At 38.7% G+C, this 26,766-nt stretch overlaps 14 protein-coding genes and 4 non-coding genes across 18 annotated transcripts; 11 read left to right on the forward strand and 7 right to left on the reverse strand.

Moving 5' to 3' along the window:
- Positions 1-495: 495 nt before the first annotated feature.
- Positions 496-2,196, forward strand: PEX5 (Pex5p; the record flags this gene model as incomplete). The annotated part of the gene is made up of 1 exon (XM_452891.1): positions 496-2,196. The coding sequence occupies one exon, from the start codon at positions 496-498 to the stop codon at positions 2,194-2,196; it is 1,701 nt and encodes a 566-aa protein (XP_452891.1).
- Positions 2,197-2,772: 576 nt separating this feature from the next.
- Positions 2,773-3,768, forward strand: MNN10 (alpha-1,6-mannosyltransferase; the record flags this gene model as incomplete). Its single annotated transcript, XM_452892.1, has 1 exon — positions 2,773-3,768. One exon carries the CDS (start codon positions 2,773-2,775, stop codon positions 3,766-3,768), a length of 996 nt encoding a protein of 331 aa, XP_452892.1.
- A 358-nt stretch (positions 3,769-4,126) lies between these two features.
- On the reverse strand, positions 4,127-5,641 carry DBP3 (RNA-dependent ATPase DBP3; the record flags this gene model as incomplete). The annotated part of the gene is made up of 1 exon (XM_452893.1): positions 4,127-5,641. One exon carries the CDS (start codon positions 5,639-5,641, stop codon positions 4,127-4,129), a length of 1,515 nt encoding a protein of 504 aa, XP_452893.1.
- A 382-nt stretch (positions 5,642-6,023) lies between these two features.
- Positions 6,024-7,667, reverse strand: HNM1 (Hnm1p; the record flags this gene model as incomplete). The annotated part of the gene is made up of 1 exon (XM_452894.1): positions 6,024-7,667. One exon carries the CDS (start codon positions 7,665-7,667, stop codon positions 6,024-6,026), a length of 1,644 nt encoding a protein of 547 aa, XP_452894.1.
- A 439-nt stretch (positions 7,668-8,106) lies between these two features.
- Positions 8,107-11,055, forward strand: LEC1 (Lec1p; the record flags this gene model as incomplete). The annotated part of the gene is made up of 1 exon (XM_452895.1): positions 8,107-11,055. The coding sequence occupies one exon, from the start codon at positions 8,107-8,109 to the stop codon at positions 11,053-11,055; it is 2,949 nt and encodes a 982-aa protein (XP_452895.1).
- A 67-nt stretch (positions 11,056-11,122) lies between these two features.
- SLX9 (Slx9p) lies at positions 11,123-11,719 on the reverse strand (the record flags this gene model as incomplete). Its single annotated transcript, XM_452896.1, has 1 exon — positions 11,123-11,719. One exon carries the CDS (start codon positions 11,717-11,719, stop codon positions 11,123-11,125), a length of 597 nt encoding a protein of 198 aa, XP_452896.1.
- A 763-nt stretch (positions 11,720-12,482) lies between these two features.
- On the forward strand, positions 12,483-13,037 carry TOM20 (TOM complex receptor protein TOM20; the record flags this gene model as incomplete). The annotated part of the gene is made up of 1 exon (XM_452897.1): positions 12,483-13,037. The coding sequence occupies one exon, from the start codon at positions 12,483-12,485 to the stop codon at positions 13,035-13,037; it is 555 nt and encodes a 184-aa protein (XP_452897.1).
- A 624-nt stretch (positions 13,038-13,661) lies between these two features.
- Positions 13,662-14,000, reverse strand: TMH18 (Tmh18p; the record flags this gene model as incomplete). The annotated part of the gene is made up of 1 exon (XM_452898.1): positions 13,662-14,000. The coding sequence occupies one exon, from the start codon at positions 13,998-14,000 to the stop codon at positions 13,662-13,664; it is 339 nt and encodes a 112-aa protein (XP_452898.1).
- An 834-nt stretch (positions 14,001-14,834) lies between these two features.
- On the forward strand, positions 14,835-14,908 carry KLLA0_C15631r. Its single transcript has one exon. It is a non-coding gene; the product is annotated as a tRNA-Val (tRNA).
- Positions 14,909-15,351: 443 nt separating this feature from the next.
- On the forward strand, positions 15,352-18,393 carry SYT1 (Arf family guanine nucleotide exchange factor SYT1; the record flags this gene model as incomplete). The annotated part of the gene is made up of 1 exon (XM_452899.1): positions 15,352-18,393. The coding sequence occupies one exon, from the start codon at positions 15,352-15,354 to the stop codon at positions 18,391-18,393; it is 3,042 nt and encodes a 1,013-aa protein (XP_452899.1).
- A 212-nt stretch (positions 18,394-18,605) lies between these two features.
- On the reverse strand, positions 18,606-18,941 carry RDS3 (U2 snRNP complex subunit RDS3; the record flags this gene model as incomplete). The annotated part of the gene is made up of 1 exon (XM_452900.1): positions 18,606-18,941. One exon carries the CDS (start codon positions 18,939-18,941, stop codon positions 18,606-18,608), a length of 336 nt encoding a protein of 111 aa, XP_452900.1.
- Positions 18,942-19,214: 273 nt separating this feature from the next.
- Positions 19,215-20,129, forward strand: ASR1 (ubiquitin-protein ligase ASR1; the record flags this gene model as incomplete). Its single annotated transcript, XM_452901.1, has 1 exon — positions 19,215-20,129. One exon carries the CDS (start codon positions 19,215-19,217, stop codon positions 20,127-20,129), a length of 915 nt encoding a protein of 304 aa, XP_452901.1.
- A 124-nt stretch (positions 20,130-20,253) lies between these two features.
- Positions 20,254-21,201, reverse strand: TWF1 (twinfilin TWF1; the record flags this gene model as incomplete). The annotated part of the gene is made up of 1 exon (XM_452902.1): positions 20,254-21,201. One exon carries the CDS (start codon positions 21,199-21,201, stop codon positions 20,254-20,256), a length of 948 nt encoding a protein of 315 aa, XP_452902.1.
- A 393-nt stretch (positions 21,202-21,594) lies between these two features.
- On the reverse strand, positions 21,595-22,512 carry KLLA0_C15741g (uncharacterized protein; the record flags this gene model as incomplete). The annotated part of the gene is made up of 1 exon (XM_452903.1): positions 21,595-22,512. One exon carries the CDS (start codon positions 22,510-22,512, stop codon positions 21,595-21,597), a length of 918 nt encoding a protein of 305 aa, XP_452903.1.
- An 834-nt stretch (positions 22,513-23,346) lies between these two features.
- Positions 23,347-23,485, forward strand: SNR41. The gene has a single exon (XR_002633570.1). It is a non-coding gene; the product is annotated as a snR41 (small nucleolar RNA).
- A 141-nt stretch (positions 23,486-23,626) lies between these two features.
- Positions 23,627-23,832, forward strand: SNR70. Its single transcript, XR_002633571.1, has one exon. It is a non-coding gene; the product is annotated as a snR70 (small nucleolar RNA).
- A 114-nt stretch (positions 23,833-23,946) lies between these two features.
- Positions 23,947-24,094, forward strand: SNR51. Its single transcript, XR_002633572.1, has one exon. It is a non-coding gene; the product is annotated as a snR51 (small nucleolar RNA).
- A 319-nt stretch (positions 24,095-24,413) lies between these two features.
- Positions 24,414-26,765, forward strand: NVJ2 (Nvj2p; the record flags this gene model as incomplete). The annotated part of the gene is made up of 1 exon (XM_452904.1): positions 24,414-26,765. The coding sequence occupies one exon, from the start codon at positions 24,414-24,416 to the stop codon at positions 26,763-26,765; it is 2,352 nt and encodes a 783-aa protein (XP_452904.1).
- Between the last annotated feature and the right edge of the window lies 1 nt (position 26,766).

The raw sequence follows: 26,766 nt of genomic DNA on the forward strand, positions 1-26,766 counted from the left end.
TTCTACCCATCTTTACAATCGTGTAATATTGCAATACCTTTGAGAAATGAGATGAGCTCCACCGTCTTAAAGCTTAAAGAACTTAAAGGCACAGTTTCTGATATTGTCGCCACGAATAACCTAATACGGTATATGTCCGGGTAATAACATCGCCCCAAACCTGTTCCGAAAAATCATGGCGATAATCTCAATCAATCTCTGGAGCTTTGAAAAACTCCAGAGATTGATGAATCATGATTTAAACAAACTAACCGAACACTTTCATGACATTGCCAAGGTTGAATTCATATATAACTGGATTCATCAACATATCAAATCTACATACTTTCTACGCAGAACTTGTCATTGTGTTCATTTGTTTGAGCTAGTAGCTTTATTATCAATCATCAAGGGAGCTAAAAGGGTTTACTAAGCATAGACTAAGGGAGCTCATCAAGGGAGGTGGTAGAGTTTAAAAACAAGAAAATATCCCATCTCATTTGACATAATACAATTATGAGTGCAGATTGTTCCGTTGGATCAAATCCTCTCGCGCAGTTGAATAAACATGCCCAGCAGAATCCTGCTCTGAGACAAGTGGGGTATCAAAATCCGGCCAGTAATGTTGCTCAAAACTTCAAAACTCATGTGAATGAAGTATCCAATGCAAATCGTTTTCAAATGGACCAGTTTATGAACAGGTCACCTGGTTTTTCTGATGGTCAGTTGGGAATGGCGCCTGTTCCTAGTGCTATTCTTTCGCATGGTCCTCGTTTTGGACTAAAGAAACAAGATAGTGGAAGCAGTAATATGTCAGCAGGCGATACAGCTCAGCATTCCAGGAGCTGGGGTAATGAATTTAATAGCAGATCTCCTCAACAGGGTTTAGCCAGCAGAGTCAATAATGTTGAAAGAATAAGCAACACAAATTCTATGAGTTCATACAGGCCTGGCATGTCCCGGATCGGGAGGCCGATGATGCATACAGGTATTTCTTCATTACATAATTATTCTCACATGTCTCAGCAAACACCGCAAATGTCCAGTGATGATGGTGTTCTCGCTGACAAGCAGTGGAATGAGCAGTTTGAAGCCTTGGAGAAGGCTGTGGCTGAAAATTTGACCATGGAGGACAATAAAGAGGAAACCAAGGAGGAGATAGTAGTGGAGGATGGATATCAAGCAGACTTCCAAGAAGTCTGGGATAAGTTACAAGCGGAGACGGCTGATAATAATTTGGAAACAAGTGATTCTCAATGGGAGAAAGATTACGCTCGCTATATGACTGGTAAAGCAACACATATTCCACCTTACAGATTTGATAATGATAACCAATACATGCATAATCCAAATGCCTATGAAATTGGATGTATCCTAATGGAAAATGGGGCGAAGCTAAGTGAAGCTGCATTGGCTTTCGAAGCTGCTGTGCAAGAAGACCCCGCGCATGTAGATGCATGGTTAAAGCTTGGATTGGTTCAAACACAAAACGAAAAAGAAATGAATGGTATTAGTGCGCTTGAGCAATGTTTAAGCCTAGACCCCACTAATCAGCAGGCACTCATGACAATTTCTATCAGTTATATTAATGAGGGATATGATCTGACCGCTTTCAGCATGCTCAACAGATGGCTAGATAGTAAGTACCCTGAGTTAACACGCTCCCCTACCATTGATGAGGCCAATATCGATAGGTTTAATTTGAGCAAACAAGTAATCACGAAGTATTTGCAAGTAGCTAACGCCTTGCCTCAGGTGGATCCAGAAGTTCAGCTCGGTTTGGGAACGCTTTTCTATGCCAATGAAGAGTTTGGTAAGACAATTGACTGTTTCCGCACCGCATTAGAAGTCAATCCAAATGACGAATTAATGTGGAACCGTTTGGGAGCCTCTTTGGCCAATTCAAACCGTAGCGAAGAAGCTATCCAGGCATACCACAAGGCCCTTGCCTTGAAACCGTCTTTTGTGAGAGCTCGTTATAACTTGGCCATTTCGTCAATGAATATTGGCTGTTATAAAGAGGCTGCAGAGTCTCTGCTCTCTGCTCTATCTATGCATGAAGTAGAGAATGTTCCAATTACTGGATCAGTCGTGCAATCTAACAATATTCTGGAGACCTTAAAGCGTTCCTTTGTCGCCATGGATAGGAGAGATTTGCTAGAAAAAGTCATGCCGGGCATGGATCTACAGCAATTTCGTAATGAGTTTAACTTCTGATAATGCAACGCAGCGAATAGTCTTTGTTTGATAGGACCATCCTCATATTCATAATGAATTGATCTTTCACCAAGTTTTGCGGAAAAATACATTCGCATAATTAATTACAAGCATTTAGTCGCATATATGTAGTCGTCATTCGATTGTATTCCTCAACGAATAGTGCAGAGGTCCATGCTCACGATCAGTGTACCAGTCAAAGTGTTATGGTAAGCTGTCGCGGTATCTAGAGACAGATTGCGATTCTATCATTTCTACCGGGTAACATTTTCTTGTTTTGGATTTCTTCATTTTAAAGCGAGTTGCAAGAATTTGAAGTAATGTCAACAGAGTAAAAATATATGTTCTCTATAGATAAACTCCAGAGTAGTACAAAACAATCATTTACTGGTTGTTGTTTGTGTATCTAAGTGATTTCGTTAGTACTTCAATACGTTAAGGAAATATAGTGTGACTGCTTGGAGCAGAAAATACTATTGATCGCGTTTTGCTGTTTTTCTGAGGCATCCAACTTGATCCGATTTATTGTATATTGTACGTGAACGAGAGACCAGTCAGAAAATCTAGATAGGATCAATGACTTCGAGTACACCTTATGAGTACTCATACGAATTGGATGAGAAAAAGCCATTAAATTTGGATTCCAATTACGTGTCGTCATTTTCAAAATATAAGAGGTACGTCCTATGGCTGTTTTCCATACTTTTCATATTATTTTGGTTAAGTGATTTCTCACTTGTTGCAGCTGAACCCAAGGTGGTGATAATTGTTGCTGTCAATAGTGGTGGCGGTGGTGTTTTAAAGTGGAAATCGGAACAAGAATGGGCTATCGAGCGTATTTCTATCGAAAACAAACGTGCATACGCCAAAAGACATGGTTACGGATTGGTCATTAAAGATCAGGCACTATCAAAGAGATACTCCCATGAATACAGAGAGGGCTGGCAAAAGGTTGATATAATGAAACAGACTATGAGGGAATTCCCCAATGCTGAATGGTTTTGGTGGTTAGACGTGGAAACTCTTATCATGGAGCCCCAACTTTCTTTGGAAGAACATATCTTCGATAGACTAGATGAAATCGCAAACAAGACTTTGGAAGCTTTCAATCCTTTGCATATAGCTACCGATGTGGCATATGTTGACTATTCACAACCGTCAGATATGTTAATTACACAGGACTGTGGTGGTTTTAATTTGGGTTCTTTCCTAATGAGAAACACTGAATGGACTGAGCTTCTTCTCGATATATGGTGGGACCCAGTCGGATATGAACAAAAACATATGGTCTGGGAACATCGTGAACAAGACGCTTTAGAAGCATTGTATGCTAACGAACCTTGGATTAGAGAGAAGATCGCATTTCTACCACTAAGGCAGATCAATGCTTTCCCACCAGGTGCTTGTGCAGATTTCAAGTATGACTTGCGCTATTTCTATAACGAAAAGGAACATGACTTCGTTGTCAATATGGCTGGGTGTAACTTTGGTAGAGACTGCTGGGGTGAAATGCGCCAATACACTCAACTGATGCAAACTCTTCACCGTAGATGGTACTCGATGTTCTTTTAGATTCTCAATTTCCTTTTGTTTATCACTTCAGTTGTATTTCAAAAATTATGCACTGCTCCATTGTACTAATACTGTAAAATAAAAGGCGAAGGTACAAGAAGATCTTCGATAGAGTATCCCCTTTTATACTTTAATGCTTTCCCTTTCAACACCATTCTTCGTTGCCTTTCAAAGTCATTGTTTGAATATCGCATATTTAATACGTCTTTAATTTCAATTTTTATCGTGAACATTCATTGTACAAACTTCGATGCAAGAGTAATTGTAAACTTTTATTTACTCTGTATTGAATGAACTACTGTACATAATGGGGGTGATTGCTAAAAAATACAAGAATTGTCTTTATAACGGATTTAAATTAATCAAATGTAATCTTTTTTGGTTTCTTTGATAGGTCCACATCCTTGAAGAATGCACCGTACGCACTATGTTCCTTCTTCTTTGTGTGAGTACCGAACTTCTTGAGCTCCTCAGGAACAGGTTGACCAGCACCATTTAAGACATTAACAAGGGCACCTGCAAGATGCTTTTCTTGCTCAGTGAACAATGTGTGTGCGGTACCGTATTGACCAGCACGACCGGTTCTACCAATTCTGTGAACGTAATCTTCTACTGTTAGAGGGAAAGTCAAATTGATAACGGTTTTCACGTTTGGGATGTCTAAACCTCTGGCTGCCACATCAGTAGCTAAAAGTAAGTTACATTTTCCTGCTTTGAATTCATTCAAAGCTTGAGTTCTTTGCTGTTGAGAAAGATCACCGTGAATGGCAGCAACATCGTAACCGTTGTATTTCAAGTTTCTTTCAACACGAGAGGCTTCCTTTTTGTACAAGGCAAATATCAAAACTTTGTCGTTCTTTGTTGGGCCTGAATGGTACTTCTTCAACAGTTCCAACAGTTTTTTTTCCTTTCTGAACGGATCCACAACTTCCACGATCTGAGTAATTCTTTTGTTTGCTGACAGTTCATCTCTGTTACCAATAGACACTTTAACCGGTTCACTCATGAAACTTGAAGCAAGTTCACGAACTTCTTTTGGCCATGTCGCGGTAAACATCAACGTTTGTCTAGAGGTGGATCTTGTTTGTCTAATGATTTTTTTGATATCTTCCTCAAAACCTTTTTCCAACATTCTGTCAGCTTCATCCAAGACCAGGTAGTTAACATGACTCAAATCAACAGAGCCTTCCTCTATTAGATCCAACAGTCTACCTGGAGTAGCAACAACGACTTGGGATCTCCTCAGATCTTCTCTTTGCTGATCCTTTGGAACACCACCGTATACGCAACAAGATCTTAAACCACACGCGTCAGTAAGAACAATCAAATTATCGTAAATTTGAGAGGCCAATTCTCTAGTTGGTGAGATAACAAGTACCTTGACGGAACTTGACTTGTCTCCTGATGTGACAATGTTGTTGATAGCTGGAACACCGAAAGCAAAAGTCTTACCCGAACCAGTTTCAGCGATACCGATAACATCCTTACCAGCTAATAGATATGGCCAGGAAACAGCTTGAATTGGAGTTGGTTTTGGGAACTTAGAAATTTCCTTTTGAATCTGATCAATAAACGACACTTGGGAAAAGTCTAAATATGGTACAATATTGGAACCTGATGGGTCGCTAACTGTAACCTCATTTTCCTTCAAAAATTCATCAATATCAGATTGAGAGGCAGAAGCAGCAAAGCTTTCAGTTTCTGATTTCTTATCCTTTTTCTCCTTCTTTTCTTTCTTCTCCTTCTTATCCTTCTTGTCTTTCTTGTCTTTCTTGTCTTTCTTGTCTTTCTTGTCCTTCTTCAATTTTTTCTTACTCTTCAACTCCTCATCTTCCACCTTTCTCTTCTTGTCCTTTAATTCATCTTTTGACATTCTGGACTATTTGCTTGAGCTCTAATGGTTAAGTATCACTACTACTGCAGATTCTGCAATCATATCATTCGAAAGCACTTAAGTCATCTCATCTCATCTCAGCTTTGTTATATAAAATTTTCAATAATCAAAAAACATTTCTTTTTACTGACGCCAGCTGAATTACAACAAGAGACAAATATATAATTAATATAGCAACGGAGGATCCGTATAATTGATAATATATTCTCAATTAATTCCGATACAGCAGTACCTCAGTTCGTATATATCTAGTAACAATAATTCAAAAGACAATGCAAGTATTATATTTAGTAGGTATATTAAACAGGTGAATAAACGTTAAAAAAGACAAGAAACGAAATGCGATAGGAAGCAGTGTTTATCATTTAGCATCATAAGCATGGAAAGCTTCAGTTGTTACTGACTCCTGATTGCTATCGGTGTTTTCATCTTCTCTGATATAGAAAACTTTCTTTGCCTTAAATTGCCAGAATCCTAAGTAGAATAATAGGAACCCAACAATGACGACTGATGCATAATTCATGTTATCTTTTGTCACTGGCATGACAGCTGGGAAACAGAAAAAGACTAAAGCGAAAAGATTCCAACCCAATAAAACGATATTGGAGAACGCTCCGAATTTTCCTAGCCAAAATGGGCCATGTTTAATATTACGTTTACGCGCCAACAGACATACGACCGGAACACTGTATGAGAACAATAAGAACGCAATACACCCAGTAATTAAAGAATTGAAAGCGGTGGTGGAAGCCATGTATAAGCAACCCAATAGCGAAATCAAGGCACATGACAGCAAGTGCGCGTTCAATGGCACACCCAATTCAGGATCAATTTTAGCCCAGTATTTAGAGTATGGGATACCGTTGTCTCTAGCAAATGACCAACACAATCTTGCTTGCCATGTATGGCATGCAATAACACATCCAAATGAGGTGAAAAGGATGAGGCAACCCAACACTACAGCACCTGGAGTAGATTTGGTAGCTTGACGGAAAATTTCCAAGATTGGCATTCCGGTATTGGATGAAGCAACAGCCTCTAGATCTTGTAAAGAGAAGAACATAGCGATGACGTAACTGAAAGAAGTAAGGAATCCAATGCCCACTGTACATAGAATAGAGATCGGAATCACTCTTTCAGGGTTTTCCACTTCAAAAGCCATGTGAGTGGCACAATCTAGACAAGAGAAGGACCATGCCGGGTTGATTAAACCGACAATGAAGGCAATGACTCCATTTTTCCAGCCAGTTTCGTTATAGAAAGTAGCAAAAACGAACTTGGCATCGTTATATTTACCATGGGAACAAGCTAGCACGGTCACTGTAATGGTGAAAAATGAAATCAATGAGATGTACAATGACGATTGAGAAATGACTGGCAAAGCCTTACCAGAACAGTTGAACATCATCAAGAACAAGTGCAAGATTTGGAAACATACGAATACATGCCATCTCTTGACTTCAAAATCTGGATGGGTCAAAGCGTACATGCCTACCAATTCAGAAGCAACTGAAAGTGTGGTAGATGCACTAGAGAAAATCGCACCTGCCCATGCAAAAGAACCACATAGATAAGCAGCTAGTCTTCTGTATTTTGGTGGAGCCAACTGCAACGACCACCAGAACTGACCACCAGCGTGTGGGAAAGCAGAAGACAACTCACCTAGAGTCACAGCAATACAGATAGAGATCAAGGCAATGATAATGATACCGTATACGACCATCATTGGACCACCAGAGTAGATACCAGTAACCATGGATACCGAGATACCAAACCAAGAATTCGTCAACCCGAACCCAACACCTAAAATCGACCATAGAGAGAATGATTTACGCAAATGACCTTCACCTGTACCACCGTACGCATCGTAAGCATCTTTACTCGATATACTTTGTTCTTCTAGTTTACTCTCCTCATGAACAACATTTTTGATACCGTTATCCGAACTGTTATCGTTGAATCCAGTTGAAGATCCTGCCATCTCGGAATTAGATATCTCTCGCATCTTCAAAGAATATCCCTAATACTACCATCTATATAAAAATACGAAACAAGACACACAATATAAATAAACTACCAACTCATCTCATCTCATATTAACTAAAAACATATCAGTGTCCTTATATAGGATTTGGCAATTCCTCGAAATGCAGTTTTCTGGTTGTCTTTTATCTTTCCATTTTTCAAATCGTCTCGAAGACGAAGTTTTTCATGACATGTGAAAATTAAACCTCATTTGGCCCAAAATCCCACTTCCGTCTCCTAAAAGGAATTTCCTTTGCTTTATGGAATTGACATGGATTTAGTATAGATCGTGGATTTTGGATTAACTGGCAGAGTTATATGTGAAGTTAGTCTAGACAGGCTGGTTTATGTACATATATATATATATATACCTATCGGTGTGTTTCTTGAAGTGAGCGGAATAACACAGGTTAGGAGGCATGGTCGTTGAACTTTCTTCCGTAGAAGAACATTACTTGAAGAGAGAGTTATTAAGGATTGAGTTGAATACAGAGTTTGAGAAGCTTAACGACATTAATGCATTGAGGAAGTTCGGGTGCCCCTTCTCGGATGAGGATCCGAAGAGTAAGGGCAAGGCTAAAAATAAGAGTCATTCACGAAACAGCTCGGTTTCTAGTCGTGTTTCATCAACGCTTAATTCTGATGATGAGGTGAAACAGAAATTTGTTGGTGAGTTTCCGGTATTAAGCCATTTCTTGCAGAATTTTGTAATGACGTTCCCATTGTTGTCCAAGGAGTTGGTTAAGGATCCGTCGTTTTGGCAGGGTAAAGTTCAGGTGTTCTTTGAGCATTTCATGTCTTTACCGTTCAGTTCCAGTTTTGATAGAGAAGAATTGACAAAACGTCGGAAGATGGCATTGAAATTGTCCAAGGTGATTTTATTGTTCTATAACTCTGGGATCGGTGTGTCAAAGGAACGTCAGTACTACGAGCAAGAGAAATATCATCTTACTAAGGATGCAGAGAAGGCTACCAAGTTGAATAAGTTTACCATGCCAAGCAAGGATAATTTGCAGTACTTATTGACGAACGAACCTATCTACTTCAATGGGATCGATATCAATGTGATAGCCGTGGTAGAGCATCGGTTACTTTTCCCTGATGATAAGGTGAAACCAAAACCGGCTAAAAGTGTTGCAAATAAATGGATGAAATCAAATCTAGGGTTTGATTTCTCGAAGCTATCGTTGATTGATTCTGGTAGCTCTAAGAGACATCAAAGCTATTTTATGATACGGGTTCGTAAGGAGGACCCTGCAACTACTGTTTTTGTTTATAAGACCTATGAGGATTTCAAAAGATTGGCTAAGGATTTAAAGACTGGATACCCGGGTAAAAAACTACCGCAATTACCTCATAAGAACAAGATCCAGGCCTCTATCAAACAAGATGGTGTTGATGTGACAGAAACGCTTGAATCCATTACACAGCAAGCGAAAGCAGACTTGGAGACAGACGAGATTGAGTACGAAGAGTTCGATGAAGACCAGCACGACCAGAGCTCAGAACAAAGTTCAGAACAAAACACTCCTAATATCAACAAGAACCGAACGTTGCCTCGTGAAAGAATGAGAACGTCGTTGAGACAATATTTGAGAACCCTTTGTCAGGAAAAGGAAGTGGCTACAGGTACACCTTTAAAGAAATTCTTGTTCTCTAAAAGTGAACGTCTTGAGGATGCTGAACTCAATTCTGCTGTTAAAAATGATATGAAGAACCGTGAACTTGTAGATCTGACCAACATAGAGCATCAAATCAAATTCCAAAAAATGGCCTTCGAAAGGTCGTTGAAATTGCAAGACTCATTAAAGGAAATGAAAACTTCCTTGCTACAAGATCAAGACTTCTTGCTTGGATTATTCAAAGAGTTTAAGGAGAAAAGGGACCCGTACGAGTTATCCCCAATCTTGAGGGATTTCTTTGACTGGTGTAAGATCTACATGTCAGCAACCCTGTACCAAATGTTTTTGGGAGATGATAGCGGGTATGAACTTTATAAGCAAGTCCGAAGATTACATAAGTTGCTGCCGTATACAATCATGATTCAAATTTTACGGTTTACTAATCCAATAGCGATAATGAAGGGTATGATGGATTTGTTTATGGCTCAGCCATTTGGAGGACAATCTTTGCTACAAACAATGTTTTCTACTATTTTAACGGACGATTTGAAGGGCCAAGATAAAATAATCGAAGAGTTGGAAACAGTGATCAAGACTAATCACCAGTACGGTACTGAAATATGCAGATTCTTCAAGAAGGTCATCTTTGAAAATGAAGATTCTTCCTTATTGGATATGGATGCTGTTCACAGCGATGTTAAATTGATGAGTATGCCTATATCTGTGATAATTACCATGAGGGGAACAGAAATGGAACACGTGTCTTCTGATGCTCTTGCAGAACTAATGGAATCCTACACCTACTGGAAAAACGAACAAGAAAACAGTATTGCACTAGTTCACGTGAGGTCAAATGATTCTTTAAGCGCTTCAGTCGGTGTATATTTCACTAGAATCAAAGAATATCTACAATTGTTGATTCAAGAGCGTGACAAAAGATTAATGAAGCAACTATGGGAGGATCCGGAGCTCTCTCAATTGATCAAATCAATGGTTACTTTGTTCTACGAGCCAATGATTAAAGTGTTCAAAGTGGCACGTATGGATTTGGCCTTCAGAAATTTTGAAAAGTTCATGAATGATTTGATCTATCTACTCGATAATGTTATTAATGGTAACAAGGGTTCTGTCACTATCACAAATATTGTTGATGAGATAAATGAATTGATCAACAAACATGAAACTTCGTTTTATCAATTCGCTCATGATATCTATGTCAACGATACGCAAGGTATATTTGAAGGTTTCATAACTTGGATTTGTTCTATTATCAATTTCTTGCAACGCAGTAAATTTGGAAAGGTAGAAGATGCAATAGATCTAAATGTACTTTTACAGAAATCTGACGTTGATGCAGATATTGTTAAAGAGCAATTACAGCAAGTAATCGATAAAAGATTAGAAAGTAGAAAGCTCTATAGTGAGTTAGTGAAGACCAAGGGTAAGAAAGAGAACGGAGAACAGAAAAAGGAATCGGAAAATGTCAATAATCTACTTGACAGGCAATGGAAAAATTTGAATCATATGGTTATACCGAATGATTCAGCAGATTTGAATCTTGATGATGCAGATCTTGTTGATTTGGACTTAGATATTCAGGACTATGAATACCTGCAAAACGACGAAGCTGATGAGTTAGAACTCAAATATAAGGCAATTCTTGACAAAGAAGTTCCTGTCTCTGAAATCGAAAAGTTCTTAGAAACTACGTTCAGACCAAAATTGCGTGAAGTCCTCAACGTTTAAGAGACGTTTAGTGTTTAAATGATGATTAGTGTACAATTATATAGAGATTAATGACAGATGTTTTCATTTACTGCCTCATCCTTATAGCTTCCTTCAATGCGTCAAATGGGTTCTTCTGGAAAGTTTCATTTAACAAAACTTCGTTGAACCTCTTGGATTCCTGTTGGGCCAAAGCCTTAGCACCCCTTTGGTTTCTAATATTAGGTTCGTTTTTCCGTAGTTGACCTTTATGCTGTGGAGCGCTGCCACGAATAGAGCCATATGCATCCGATGTTATGACTTTGGTGACTGATGAATTTAAACTAGCTTTCTTTTCCACAGCTAAATCCTCCTGTGAAGGTTCATCATTCCTAATGACACCTTCCTGCTGTAAACTTATAAGCAAATCATCCATCTTAGGTTTCAACTCATCTCTTAGCTTACGTTTCCTTCTTCTGACAGATGACTTCGAAATACCAGTCAAATTCTTACCTACATCCGTTATCCTACTAATAAAGTTCTGGGACTTATTCTGCAGTTTTTCTTTCTTAGTCTCCCTTGGCTGATGCAAGAAAGCCTTAGGATCTGGCGGTAACTCCGTCAATGGTTGCACCGCATGGTCTTTCTCAACCGTGGTAACTTTGGCTGCCTTAGTCCTTAATGCAGTTCTCTTCTTAGCGACCATTCTGCAAAGTATTAACAAAAAATTCACCGCTAATACCGCTTTTGGATGTACCTATGGAAGTAGCAGAATCCTATTATCCTGGAATCTTAATCAAAGATCATCCTCTAAACGATATGACGTCTATAGGAATCCTAGCTCATCGCATGCGTTTAGAAAATTTTCAGATTCATTTAGCCTTAATTGAAATTACCAAAGCAAATCGCAGAAAAAGGAATAAAGACTAGTAGGAACAAAGAACAGTACAGGGTTGACGAGCCGCCATTGATTACATATCTACAATCTAGCTATAATAAATCTCGTCCTTGGTATCTAGAAGTAGATTATACCTGCCTGTATCGTTTGGCAAACGCAAAATACCTGCATAAGGGCTAGCTTTTTCCCAACCAAATAACGTAAACTATTGTAGCGAAATGTCACAGGCCATTTTTTCCCATAGTTTTTCAGTTCTTGGTGAAAAATTATTTAACAATTTAAATAAAAAAAAAAACTGAGTACGACTTATTATTTGTGAAGATCGCATGTTACAAGAACAGGAAGGTTTGAAGGTCTGTGATTTAAACTTGTTCATTGTCTCTCTCTTGAAGGAGTAAATATATCTATATTTATACTTTATCGTGCCGTATCGAAAACGTATCATATCATAGCGTACCGGATTTTCTTACTAGGTGTATTATTTTTTTGTTCCTTCTCTGGTTGAATATTGTAAGGAATTAGCAGCAATCACAGAACCATAAAAATCCACGATCAATTATTATTTGAGATCATGTCTAGCAATCAAGCGAACTTAGGCCGTATTCTTACAATCGCAGGTGTCACTGTTGCCACTGCCGTGGCAGGTTACGCTGCTTATTTTGATTATCAAAGAAGAAACAACCCGGAATTTAGAAAGCAATTGAAACGTAAGTTGAAGCAACATGCCGAATTGGAAAAACAAGCCAAGGAAGAGGCAAAGCAAGAGAAGTTGAAGAGAGTCAATGAAATTTTGATAGCCGAGTTGACCAAAGATCCACTTCCACAAGACCCATCTCAAAGAGAGGCTACTTTCTCATCTAACGTTGAATTAGGTGAAAAGCTAGCTGCTATTCCAGGTAGTGAATTAGAATCCGCTCTGAAGTTCTACAAGGCTTTGTCCGTGTATCCAAACCCAAGTGACTTGTTAGGAATCTACCAAAGATCTTTAACTGAAGAGATTTATGAAAACATCGTGTTGATGATCGCTTTGATGCCACCTTCCAACGTTTCTTCCTTCTTGACTGGTGCTGGTGTCGGTGCAGGTGCTTCCGCTGCACCATCTGCCACCGTTGAAATTGATGAATAGATTTGAAGGCTAGCTAGTCTGGTGGTACATGCTTCACGGTCCTGTTCTCTCTTTTTTTATTATTTTTTCCCACAATTTTTCCGTACTTTCACCAGGTCTAAAGGTATTATAAATGTCCACGCTCAACCTCCGTCAGCATAATAGATTCGAACGAACAACGTTAATAGCAATTGCTAGAGTAATGCTATTATCATATTGACTTGTCAACATATTCCAAAACCGAAAAAAGATTTCCTAAGAGGTATGAAATTATTATAATGAAAGTTTTCTCACTCGTCCTCTTTTCTAACGTTGTATGGCTTTCATGAATTGTAACGCATAGGATCTGTTTCTGATCGAATAATGAAATTTAAAACTTTCATCCAGAAATTGTTCAGCTGAACGATGACCGGATCTACGCTTGATTAGAAGCATCTCGAAGAATCCTTCTACTATCTTCTTTTTTCTCTGCTTAATGATATACTTTTCCACTTTCTCATGTTTTATCTTATTCCATCAACTTTTCACTCTTCGATCCATCAACTCATACTTCTTCTGTATATATGTATGTATGTGTGTACATCTTTATGTGTGATATAAAAAACTCATTATTCCTATCATTCAATGTTTGCAACTATACATCAATCATTTAGGGATGTATTTGAAAATCCCCTTCGATAAATAGATACCGTAAGCCAAGGTCCCCAAGACATTGGTCATATTCAACAACAAACTTAATCCGTGACTTTGGCCGAAACTCTTACGTAACGGTGCGTCTTTCAATTCCAATTCGTCACCAGAATATTCCTTGGCGACCTTCTTTCTCTCTTCCTTGATCCCCTGAGTTACTGGCAACAAGACAAAATAGTTAACGGCACCACTGATGGATGCAGCTACTAGAGAGGTAATGGCTCCGGTGGTAAGGGCGATTGGTGCAGTTAACCCAAGAATGATCGGAGAAATTGCTTGCATTTGGAAGAACATTGGGAAAACGTTATGCTGCAAGATGGAAAATTGATCCCGTTCTAGTTTTTTGAATGCAATTGGCGAGGCCACATAAGAGTAGAATGTAGTACCACCGAAACTAGTTGGGTTGTGATTATAAGTATTTTGTTAGTAAATCGGATGACGACTGATGCAATCTACGATTATGAGTAGAAATTGAAAGTTTTGATACGTACACGAAAGAATAGAATAGTAAATGTGCTGTTGGTTTGATTGATGACATGGTGTTAATAAAATATTGGCTCATGGTTGGGTGCTTATCAGAATATCAGTCTTTACTATCCCGTTTTTTTTACAAGAGCATGGTTAAGCTTCTCCTCAGATTTCGCCTTTTAAACTTTATTTCAGATTGCCTTACTTAAAATATATAGTGGAACCGGATAAACTTCAGTACCGAAAGGTCCGAGTCGTTAAGAAGGGCATAAGATAGATGTCATAGTGAGGGGTATGTGGGTCAAAGATGTCGCTTTGCTTATGGTGCTCTATTGACATCGTGTAGAAACATCTGTAATCACATTCGTATATTTTTACTGATTGTTCCTTATATTTGAACTTGTAAAGTTGCATTACAGGTAGAAAAGTACATATACCTGTTAGCTTACAAAGTATAGTTAATGTAGTTGTATAACTAAATCGGTGATGTCCAGCATTATGATTTGCGCCTGTCAACGCTATACTCCAGTCACGCTTCGATACATAAGGGCGCACGTAATGCTTTAGTATTCTGTTTTAGTGCTAACAGACTGTTTGAAAAGTCACATCATTCTGCACAGCAAGTATGGTGCTGTAAAAATTACGTTTAGACAACAAGTTGGTTTCGTGGTCTAGTCGGTTATGGCATCTGCTTAACACGCAGAACGTCCCCAGTTCGATCCTGGGCGAAATCATTTGTTTTTACTTTTTTTGCCAGTACCCATTCAAAATCTCAATTCTCTGTACCATCGTTGTCAAGGCGCCCTTTTTGTGAATCTTTACAAAATGATAACATTCGAAATGTCAATCAAACAGCTATTGCGCTTGTTCAATTCGGTAAACTTACCTATTTTCCAGCACACATTTTTGGTAGCTATCCTAACATTGCTGCTGCCAGTGTATCTATTGCGGAACTTTTAGGTCATAGGAGGTCTTTCAATTGAGTGTCGGTAGAAATTATTCATTTCTTACTGGTCAGTTCTTATACAAAGGGTATCTGGTTAGATACCGTCCATTTTACAATAGGAAGCTTGCAAACCCAATCAGTATTGAAATTGTTATAACCTTATAGAATAAGGGCCGCATCTTTATGAATTGAATCAGAGTTGGAACAAGTTGCACATATTTGACTACGATAATGAATCAATTGATATCCGATTTTATAAAGGGTAAACTACCTAAGCGAAAGCCAGAAAATAATGACAGTAAGAATGATGGTGCAGCTCAACCAAAAGGCCCAGAAAAAAGCATTCCAAGGACTTTCACCCCGGTAGGGATTTCGAACCCCAATAGTGAGGCCCTCAATGATATCCTGGAAGAAGAAATATCTTTGGGAGGATGTGAAGAGCAAATCACAACGGACAAGCATGAGAAGGAGAAGGAGGCACCAGCAAGCAGTGGAAGGAAATCATCATTTCCAGGACTTCGACGCCTTAAACATCGTGTGAGTAGTTTACCTGACTTACGACTGCGGGCCTCTTCCCCTTTCTCTAAACCTAACGACGAACAAGATCCTACGGTCAATTTGAGGAATGATTTGAATCATAGCAATAGGATCCGTTCACCCTCAACCCAATCTTTGAGGTTTAGCATTCAGCACAACAACAATAGCAGCGGAAGTACACTTTCGACAACTACTGATACCATTGCCAGTGGGAACAAATCATCAAAACTTAGGAGCTGGTTACATCTTAAACCCGTACCGAAGACAGACAGAGGAACCGAGGAATTGAAGGATGGACATAGCGCAATTTTGAAACAAAAGGTGCAGATAAATAATGTTTTATCCACACCGGACGCAGCGTCGCTCTGTTCTGGCAATAGATCTGGATCTGTGTCGCGTTCTAGATCGCGCTCCAGATCATCGAAATCAACATCGAGAAAGCATTCAAGAGAAATCTTGGGTCTCACGCCAATTTCTCGTTCTCATAGTTCAGAATTGGTTGGAAGTCGTGTCGGAACGTTGCGTAGATCTACCTCTTCCTTTGCAGAGTCTGGCATGAAAAACTCAATTGGAGGTCAACACACCAGAGAAGCTTCCATTGACAGTAACAATGAAAATGGCCTCTCTAAGATTAATGTGAGAAGGAGGAGAAGCAGAACCATTGGAACCTTTGAACAGCATCAGTCGGACCCGAATAGTAATAAGCTAAGTATGTTTAACAATACAAATTGTGGCAATTTCTCAAAAGATAGTTCGACTAGGGGGAGATCCAACAGTTCAAGCTCTAATATTTATCCAGGATCAAACAATAATGCCAATCCAAGAAATATTTCCAATCTGGCGTCTAGGAGAAGCAACTCGTTGGTGACAACTTTAACAAATATCATGTCATTGCGGTCAGTGACTGGATTACATTCGCAAAGACTTTCATTACCTACTCCGATTCCCTATGATTTATTAGACAAACCTCCAAAACCTAAGAAAACTGATAAAGTGGATGATTACCTAATGAAAATTGTACCAGTCTATCAGAAGTACCTTGCTTTGGTACTATGCGCGTATGAAGATACATTTTTACTGTCCTGTTTACAACAATTCATGGATAAGGAATTTGATTTTTCAAACCAACCATTAGATTTATCATTACGAACAGTGCTACTATTCCTTGAACTTCCCAAAGAAAGCCAACAGATTGAAAGATTCTTGAAATGCTTCAGCGTTTCATACTATAGACAGCACTGCAATGCCGAAAGAATAGAAAATTCGGAGCCAATATGGAAGGATATTGAACAATTATACTTCCTTACCTACTCTTTGTTGATGCTCCATACTGACAGCTTCAATCCAAATAATAAAGAAAAGATCACTAAGGCAGAATTCGTTAAGTTGATACATAGTGATACGGAGTGCTCAGGGAAGATGGTTCCGAGAGAATACATAGAATATCTTTATGAGAACATCACCACAAAAGAATTCCCGACTACGGTTTTACCACCCTATGATGTTGAAGAGAGTATAAATTCCCAGGAAAAAGCCTTAAATATGATTCCTGAAACCTACTCTCCGATTAAAATTATCAAAAGCCAATGGCTTGCCCAGAGACCCTTCTTGATCTTAGGAAACAAAAATAATCCTGCCACCTACCAGTATTCCTTAACGCCCGCTGCGCTTCCTACAGGAACAATGTCCTCCACATCAAGTTCGTTATCTCTATTTGCAATTGAAGATATCGATCCTTATCACTATCTTATCAATGATTCTTTGACCAGCATTACTTTACGAAACTTCATCGATTTTGAGCCATCAGAGTGTCTAAAAACTAGTACTGAAATTGATACATACGGAGCTAAGAAGCTTTTATCTTTAAGGAAGGAAATAAAAGGTGGTTACTTGAAGTTTAACAAAACCCAATTACTCTCCAAATTCAAAGATATAAACTTTGAGATCTTGGATGAAGATTCTGATCTTCAAAAGGGGTATTTGAAAGTACTTAAGATGGGGGAAATAGAAATGAAAGTCAGTACAAGAAAGTTCTCTCTTGTAGGAAATGTGGTAAAGAATCATTGGAAGACTAAGTTTGCGATATTGACTACTTCCTTCCTATTTTTCTTTGATAGCATGTCCTGGCTGGATCCAAAGATCGAACTAGATGAATTAACTAAGACCTCAAATTACATTATTGATTTATCTCAACCGCTTTCTTCGCTGTACGAAATGGAATATTGTAACAACCTATTCTTAACGGAAAACAAGAATACTGACCCCAATGTTTTATCCATTGTGAATCAAAGCCAAAAACGTGATATAATGTTTAGGAATAGAACAGAGGCATTAGCCTGGAAAAACTCTATTTATTTCTCCGGCAGCATCGATGGATGTGAAATAGAAATCGCCGGACTGCGTAATACATTTGTGGTACAAAGAAGGACATCAGTAGAAGATAAAATACTAAAGCTGAAAAGTAACCATGAACAGAATATGTCGAAATGGTATTCGCTACACTCACAGCTTAACATATACCTTGACACGGTACCCTTATCAACAAAGACTAGATCAAACTTAATCGATCATGTCAATGGTATAATAAAAAGAATAGAAATGGTCTCATATCAAAACGAAAGACTTGATATATACGTTAAACTCTTGAAGCTTGTATTTGGTCTGGAACCAAATCCAAGTGAATATAATCGATACGAAGCCAATTCCATCGAAGAGAGTTTCTTATTTAACCAATAATCAAAAAGTTTTGGCCAAGCTTCGATCTCGGAAATAGATTGAGCGATGGTTCAATGTTTTTACCGACTAAAACTTTAAAAGTATCATTCTCAGAATGCCATAAATTGGAAACGATGGAAATTAAGAATTCATGCATGTAAATATACAACACTGTATCAGCGTATGAACAGTAAAATAACAAATTATAGTTCCTTAAGATAGAAATCGATATCCTATACTCCTTTGCCGGTATCCGCCGTCTTTTTGTTATATAACCTGTCCGTCTTATTGCTACCCACATTCAAAATTCTGGGACAGCCATCTCGGCTTCGTTCAGATCTGTGGCAGTCCCAACAATATAACGCTTCATGCGTTCCAGGACTTCCGCAAATTATACACCTGCTTCCACTACTTCCAGAGGAGCAAGAGTCGCATATCCGTACCTTAGAAATTAGCCTTACATCTGAATCACATAAGGGACATCTTCCATCACATCTATCACAAACCTTCCCTACAGAGGTTCCAGGAAGTTTCATGCACATAACCAAGTCGTACTGATGGCGAGACATCTTAATCCAGTGATAATAATAGTAATATAAATAGATTAATAAGACCTGACGGTGTATGGGGAAAAACACTTAGTTTTCTGTTCTTTGTTTTAATATGTGGGTTCTTTTAGTTTTGATATCTAAGGTACAATTTTATAGAAGATGGGCTTAAGTGGCAGCCGTTGATTTAAACAGGAACTGATCTACAGGATAGGCCAAAAAAACGAAGAAAAGTAGGTTTGGAAACCGTTCATATTATATGACCCTCCGAGCAACTACATTATATATCACAAGATGATTGAAATATGTGGTATTTGTTTGGAATCTATGAATGAAACTGATCAAGGGGAGCTTTTACCCTGTGAGCATAGATATCATGTTTCTTGTATTAGGAAGTGGCACTTATATTCGAACGATTTTAAGTGTCCTACATGCAGAAAAGAGTCCAAAAGCCTTCGCCGTAAACATGATGATATCGAGATTGATTTGAAGTACTGGTGTAATGTGTCGTTGATCGAGCAGTTTGCCAAGCTTCGATTACTGAATGATGATGAGCAAGAAGCAGTAGCAGCGATAGAAGAGGAAGAGGAAGAAGAAGAAGAAGAAGAGGAAGAGGAAGAAGATCCTAATGGCAATGGTGACCAGGATACACTACAATCGGAAGAGATCGGACATCAGCCACAGAATAATAATGGCATGCAGGGAGTAGAGCTCTTGCAATGTGCCTTATGCGGTGAAATTGATGATGACATAACGTTATACTGTGAATCATGTGAGACGTTATTCCACTCTTCATGCCTGAATGAGTTATTGTGCGAAGTCGGTGAGAAAGAATGGTGTTGCATAGAGTGTGATGGTACTCTTTGTAGACTACGTGGGAACAAAGTATCTTCAATGGTAATACGAGATTCGAACGTGAGAATTTACGATGGAAGGATGAGAGATAAGCGAAGTATTCTTACTGAATGCATTTACAATAGATTCGCACAACCTTACACCATCAGTTACGAGGACAAATGCAGGATACAAGGATACGTACGAACAGAGTTGGATAAATTCTACCACCGCGGATCTTTATCGAAGGATCGATACATCGCCATAAACAAAATGGTGTCACGGAAGTTATATGGGTTATCTTCAACTGGGTTCGATCCCAGCAGGATAAATTACGAGGAGCAGGCTAGGCTCTCCATCAGGGAAGTTATGTAATTGTTAATATATTTTGATATCTTTTTGGTAAATAATAATTCTGCCTGTGCATATTGAAAGTTACCATTCGAAACAGAATGCTAGTCCCATCAGCAATGGTATTCTATATCACGAAATATAAAGCTTATCTTCTTCTAGAAGGTGCCTTAGGTTTATTGAATTTTGGTTTGGCAGCGGATTGGGTATTAACTTCTGCACTTTCATCGTTAAATTCTGAGAGATCTAGCTCATCAGAATCACCAATTTCAAATGTCCTCTTGATTTCGATATCGTCAGAATCCTTCAAACTGATCAAAAATGCTCTTTTGTTTGCCGCATACACCATTCTTTCCTTAATAGCAGAACCTGAAGGACATGTCAAAATGAAGTAGTAGTTACCTGACTTATGGAAGATACAATAACTTGGGCTGTCTGAAGAAATCCTCTCGATTATTTCGGCACTATATGAAGTATTAATCTTATTTTTGATTTTGATCTCCTCGGTCCCCAAGTCAATTTTAAACACTAACAGATTGTACTTTTCTAGTAGTGGCTTTATATTTCCAGTGTCAACTACTTTAAAACCTAACGTGTTAGCAGTGCTATTATGAGCTGACACCAGCTTTACCGCACCCGAATTTCTCATCGTATGCTGTTGAGCATCTATTTGAAGTTTCTCAAGTTCAGATTCGGTCATCAATTCCTCTCTAGCAGTAGAATCAGTCCATGACTTCTCATCAATATCGCCAGGTTCAGTGAACATGAAAGACTTTAGGTTGTTCGCACCAATTTGTCTTTGGAAAGCTATCTTAGAAGACGCATACAACATCTTTGAACGTATTGGAGCATAATCTGGTGTATAAGCAATGAAAATACTCTTTGGATCATCATGGATGATTATATAGTATGGAGTATCTTCGTTACCGTCAATGAATTCTCTTAGGGCATCTAAATCATGGAAAGTGTCATGGAGCTTGATCACTGGTTCATCGGTTTGCTCAATCTTAGCAACGACAGAAGCATAACGTGTGGGCAATTCAGCAATGGCGTTAAGCACTTCTTGATCAGCAATGATACCAGATTGGTTAGACATTGTACAATTGATAGCAACTACCGATTCTATGATACACTTCAGTGTAAACTTTCTCCTTTTCCAACTTCTTCCATCCACCGTATAGGTGGTTTTAAGATCAACAACCTTTAAAAATCATATTTCATAATATTGTGCATATGAGGAAGTTCAACACAAGAAGGACAAAAAGATGACAAGAAGCTGCCCAGAAAGCATGTTTCGACCATGAATGACATTTGTATTACCATATAAAAACAGATATATAAACATAAATAAAAAGTAATTCAGTTGAGCCTAACTGAATGTTTGTTATGCAATCTCATCTCTTAAATGACAAGTCGCTATAACAGAGAAAGATATACTAAGTGAAGGGACCAAAAGTAAAACGGTGAGAGAAAGAGAAGGACAATATTATTACAACAGCATGAATTCACCAATACCTATACCCGTAGAGACCATTTCGCACCAACCAAATTTGGAGCGTGATATTTTCTTGAATTTGGACTTGCGTTTGCCTGACTTTAAAATGCGATTATGAGCGTGATGACTCTGATTGAAGTTTGAGTTTGATATAGAAGTAGACGCATGTGAATCTACTGATGATACTTGAGGGTCTAACGCCAGTTTCCCATTAGCGTCTCTGAAACTCAATTTCTTGATAGGATACATGAACTGAGAATGAACATCTGAACCCACAGTAGAAGCTGAGTGAGAGATCGAGGTATCAGTCTTAATGAAATCTTCTACCGTTTCAGAAACCTGGAATGAACCATCGATACCATTGTGGTCACCGATGACAGACCCTGAGCTTAAATTCGCACCGGATGGTGAAATGGCAGCAGAGAAATCCAGTGGCATGTCCAAATTAGCCTCTGCCACAGAAGTGTCAACATCTTTCCAAAAATCTTCATTAATTGGCAACTCTACATCATCAGTTGTATCTGGTTGTATTATTCCCTGCAAAGCATGCGAGAAGCTGATATCCGCATGACGGATTTCCCTCGCATTACCGGTATGATCTTCAGAGGTCACCGGTTTTAGCATGAATCGTTTCGGTTTCGATGCACCCATAAGCCATTCGAAATCAAGAGCATCATCGTCATCGGTAACGTCACCCAGTAGCTCCCTTTCTATATCCTGGTCATCACCAGAACCCACATCGGAAGCAAAAGGAGAGAACAAAGCGTCGCCTCCATCGATATCGGATTCATCTGTAACACTCCCACTACTCTTGCTGGTGTTCGCAGCTAGTGGCGTGATTGTTGCCTCCGTGATAATCCTAGTAGCAACTCTAAACTGACTGTCATGCTTCTTGTTAGCAGTAGCTGCCATATTTGAATTGAAATCAAGAGATAAGGCAATTCTGGCTAAACTCTAATCCCACCGAAGCTCAAAACGATTGGCTTAGCTCCTTTGAATAAGAAATGAGCCAATATAATAAATGCTATCGTAGATACAAGTATGTTAGAGATATTTATATATATATATATGCTTATATGTGTTTCCTTTGTCATGTTGGTAAGATGTATTTATTGCATCTCATCGCATCGCATCGGTCTTACTATGCTCAAGCACTGAAATAAAGGGAAAAAGAACTGAAAAGAAACGACAAATATGTGATGCACGGGTGTGATGATATAAGCACAACTCAATTTCCCATTCCGCTGGCGATATAACGGAGATCAGCAGAAAAAACAAACGAGAACACTGAGTGTAAGGGTACCGATTCGAGCTACAAAGTGGGAATTAACTGACTGTGATGGGGTCAGGGGTTCTGAGACGTGGCAGACGAGTCTTTCTATTTCGAAGAACGATGCCCTAACGTAAACTGCTGGCTGTTCTTGATTCTGATTGGGCGAAAACCTCGAATTTTCATATCGTTTGGTACGGTGAAAACTTTTTTCTTGCAATATAAAAGAGCGATGAGATTGGGACATTTCATTCTTTAACCCATATATTACATTATTAATTAAAGAAGACAAAGCGAAGCTGAGGAAAGCTGACGCTTTACCATGACCTGATTGGGCTAGGTCAAGGAAGCCGTGTACGTAGAGAATGGCATGGGAGAACTTTTGTGGCTTTCTTTTCAAATTGTGGGAGTTTCTCTGATTGAATGCAGTTGTTGTCCAGGCGGACAGCGAATGAAGAAAGTGAGAACAAATATGTGTTCTGTTTCCCTTTTTATTTTCTGTTTGCGGTGATTAATGTGAGAATATTACCAGTTGTTCCGACTGAATAGTTGTATAACTACGGGTCGACAATCTCTTTTTATCGTTAAGTTTCAGCCTTGTATGAGCACCTAAGATGAAATAAGACTTAAGAAATGCTGGAACGCCTTTCTGAAATCTTGTATCAGTCCCTGGTAGGGGTTACGACCTCTGAACAGAAAATAATCCGGGGAGTTCAACTTCCTTCATTCTCTTTGCATCAACGAGTTGCTCCATGTAATTGAAATAAAAAAGTTCAACAACTGATGACTTTTGTTTTCGACCGGGCGGACATATTTAGTATCCCATCATCACTGTTTTCTTTAGAAACAGTAGTCGCGTTCTCTGTGTACAAAATTTTGAGGATGTCGGTGACGGGAGAATTGATGAATGGTCGCCAGATATCTGATGTTGATACTTTTTCCTCATGCACTCTTTTTATGCGAGGTACCGGGCGGGCATCGGCTGATGCCCCATGCACAATGAAAGAGAACATCTTGTTCTTTATTAAAACAGGCGATCCTTTCATGTGCATGCCTACCAACGAATAAAAGTTAACTAAAACTGACTAAACTATATTCTTCTTTTCGTGATGATTTTCTTATATTCACACTGTCTAAGAGTGCAGTTTAAGTACTGTATCTCAATGAACACACAAACGAAAAAACTGATTTAATGACTCTGATTTAGAAAGAATATATCATAAAAAATTCATCTTGTTTAGCATATACTCGTACTCTTGTTAAAAATTTCCTGGTAGTATCTTCCATAAGTCTAACTTAAGTAGCTCTTGGTCCTCTACCGTAAGTGTAAATGTTAATCCTCTTCTGTTCAAGCCTCTTTGTCACTTCTTTTAACGTTAAGGTCTATTTACCTTTTAAATTTCAGAAAGCAAAAACCCGTTTCAAAGGTGCTGTATATCGATCAAATTAAGTTAAAGAAGGGGAAGTATAGAGTCAATTGTCAACGAAATTCAACATTAACCAATCTCTCACCATCGTTCAGGGCACCAATTCTTCAGTAAAGATGACATCTTTAGCTGGTTTCATTTTTGTATATGTGTTCGGTGGTTTAACGTTCATTCCGATTACTATTGCTATAGTGTTCTATCTGACTAGTTCACCCAAGAAAGATGTCGAAAATGAAGAAAACGATAAGCTGGTCGTTGATGTGGATTCTAGTTTCAAAGCAGGTGATTTGAATGAATTGAAAGGTGTTGCTACCAAGAAGCAGGGTTACCTTCATATTACGAGGCAGTTTTATCCTCATCAAACTGATCTTGATAACCAAACTGAGAATACTGATGACGCAGAGTCTAACACCACACCTCCGTCAGCAGAGCAGCAAAGAACTAGGGATAAGTTGAAGAAGAAGGACAAATTCTACGCTGTCTTGAAACATGGCAATTTGTTTCTTTATAAAGATTTCTCACCTGAGGCAGGACCGCAGCAAGTTATTGTTTTAAGTGATGCCTTTATTTCAATATGGCCTCGAACCGTCTCTCCTCAAGACGATACACCAATTCCAGATGGTTCTTTGTTTACCAAGAAAACATGCATCTCCATTTGGAAGAAACATACCGCATATATGGATCAGTCTAATCGGCTTCAATTTCGTAGAGGTGGTCCCTCAGATCAATTCTTCATATACTTGGATTTAAACACAGATAAAGAAGATTGGTACTTCGCTTTGATACAGGCTACAAAGATGGAGAAAGGTCCAAGAAGTCCGGTAAACTCTTCTCACTTCGAAGTTGAGAAAGCTCTTTCTGCAGAATATGCTGCTCAAACTGCTCATTTCAAGACTAAGGATATGCTTTATTTGATACAGACTTTGAACTCTACTGAAGGGCAGCATTCTTCCCAGTGGTTCAATGCACTCATTGGGAGACTTTTCTTATCATTACAACAAACAGAAACGTTGTCTAATGCAGTAAGAGAACGGATCTATAAGAAGTTGAAGAAAATCAATAAACCGGGATTATTGGATGATTTCAGTATAGAGAAAGTTACCGTGGGGAATAGTGCCCCAGTGATATCAAATCCAAAACTTCTTGATTTAACTCCAGAAGGACAAACAAGGGTTTCCTTTGATTTTTTGTACACCGGACATTTGCATTTGATTATAGCTACTAAGATGAATATCAACCTTGGTTCAAGGTTCAAAAAGCGAGAAATGGATATAAAGCTTTCCATTACCGTTAAAAAAGTGGAGGGTCCAATAGTAATTCTCATCAAGCCACCTCCAACAAACAGGCTTTGGTATGCGTTCCAAACTGAACCATTATTGGACATCGATGTCGAACCGGTGGTTAGTACTAGGCAGTTGTCTAACAACATGGTAACTAATATGATTAAATCCAAATTCAAAGAAGCAATTAAAGAATCAATTGTGTTACCTTACATGGATGATATGGTATTTTACAAAACGCCATCTGAATTGTACAGAGGAGGTATCTGGGAATCAACGAAACAAAAAAAGGATACAAGTTATACCGAAGACTTTGAATATATCAAAAGTGAGCGACAATTTAACACAGGGTCTTCTGTTCGCGAGAACAATGACATATCGAACACCAACTTAGCCGAACGGCAGTCGACTAACTCTGCTGTTGACTCACCAACCGTCGAAGAAAGTGAAAGCACCATTAACGAATCGTACAACACAGATCAGCCACAAACGTCTACGGATAGTACTCGATCATTCCTGAAAAATAAAAGTAACGATGATTCAAATGTATCTATAAGATCTAGGTCTTCAGTTGATTCAACAAACTCAAACGCAACCAAAAGGTACTTGCAAACAGGTATGAAAAAGATCGGAAGATGGTATAAAGAGCAAGTAGTCACTGTGAAAGAATCGTTGAATAGTGACGAAGAACTTCATCATCCAGATGAACCAGAGGGTACAGAAGACCAAGTTGGGGTCATTAGTACTAAAGTAGCCGAAAAATCTGAATTACTAGAGAACGAAGCTTCAATTCCTGATGCTGCATCTTCTTTGAAAGTAGAGACATCTTTTAAAACAACTGAAAAGCCAACAACTCCAGAAATGATAACCAATAGAAGAGTTCCTAGAAGCAAAAATTCATCCATTGATAATTCAAAACAAGAGACTTCACATCACACTTCAGAGTCTCATCGTGCCGAGATGTTTGTTAACAGAACAAGAGCCAGGTCAACATCTGGGTCTTACTCCCCGACATCTCCAGATGTTTATAGGAGACATGAGATGAGCTACTCATTTACAAATAATGAAAACCTGAATCCGCATTCCATCACATCTTCAGATATTCTCGAGGAAGCAGAGAACATGATCCCGGAAATCAACGCACAGGTTCGGAAAAAACGCCCTCCTCCTCCATTGCCTCCACGCTAGA

This window comes from Kluyveromyces lactis (assembly GCF_000002515.2).
Source record: "Kluyveromyces lactis strain NRRL Y-1140 chromosome C complete sequence".
In the NCBI taxonomy this organism is placed as follows: Eukaryota; Fungi; Ascomycota; class Saccharomycetes; order Saccharomycetales; family Saccharomycetaceae; genus Kluyveromyces; species Kluyveromyces lactis.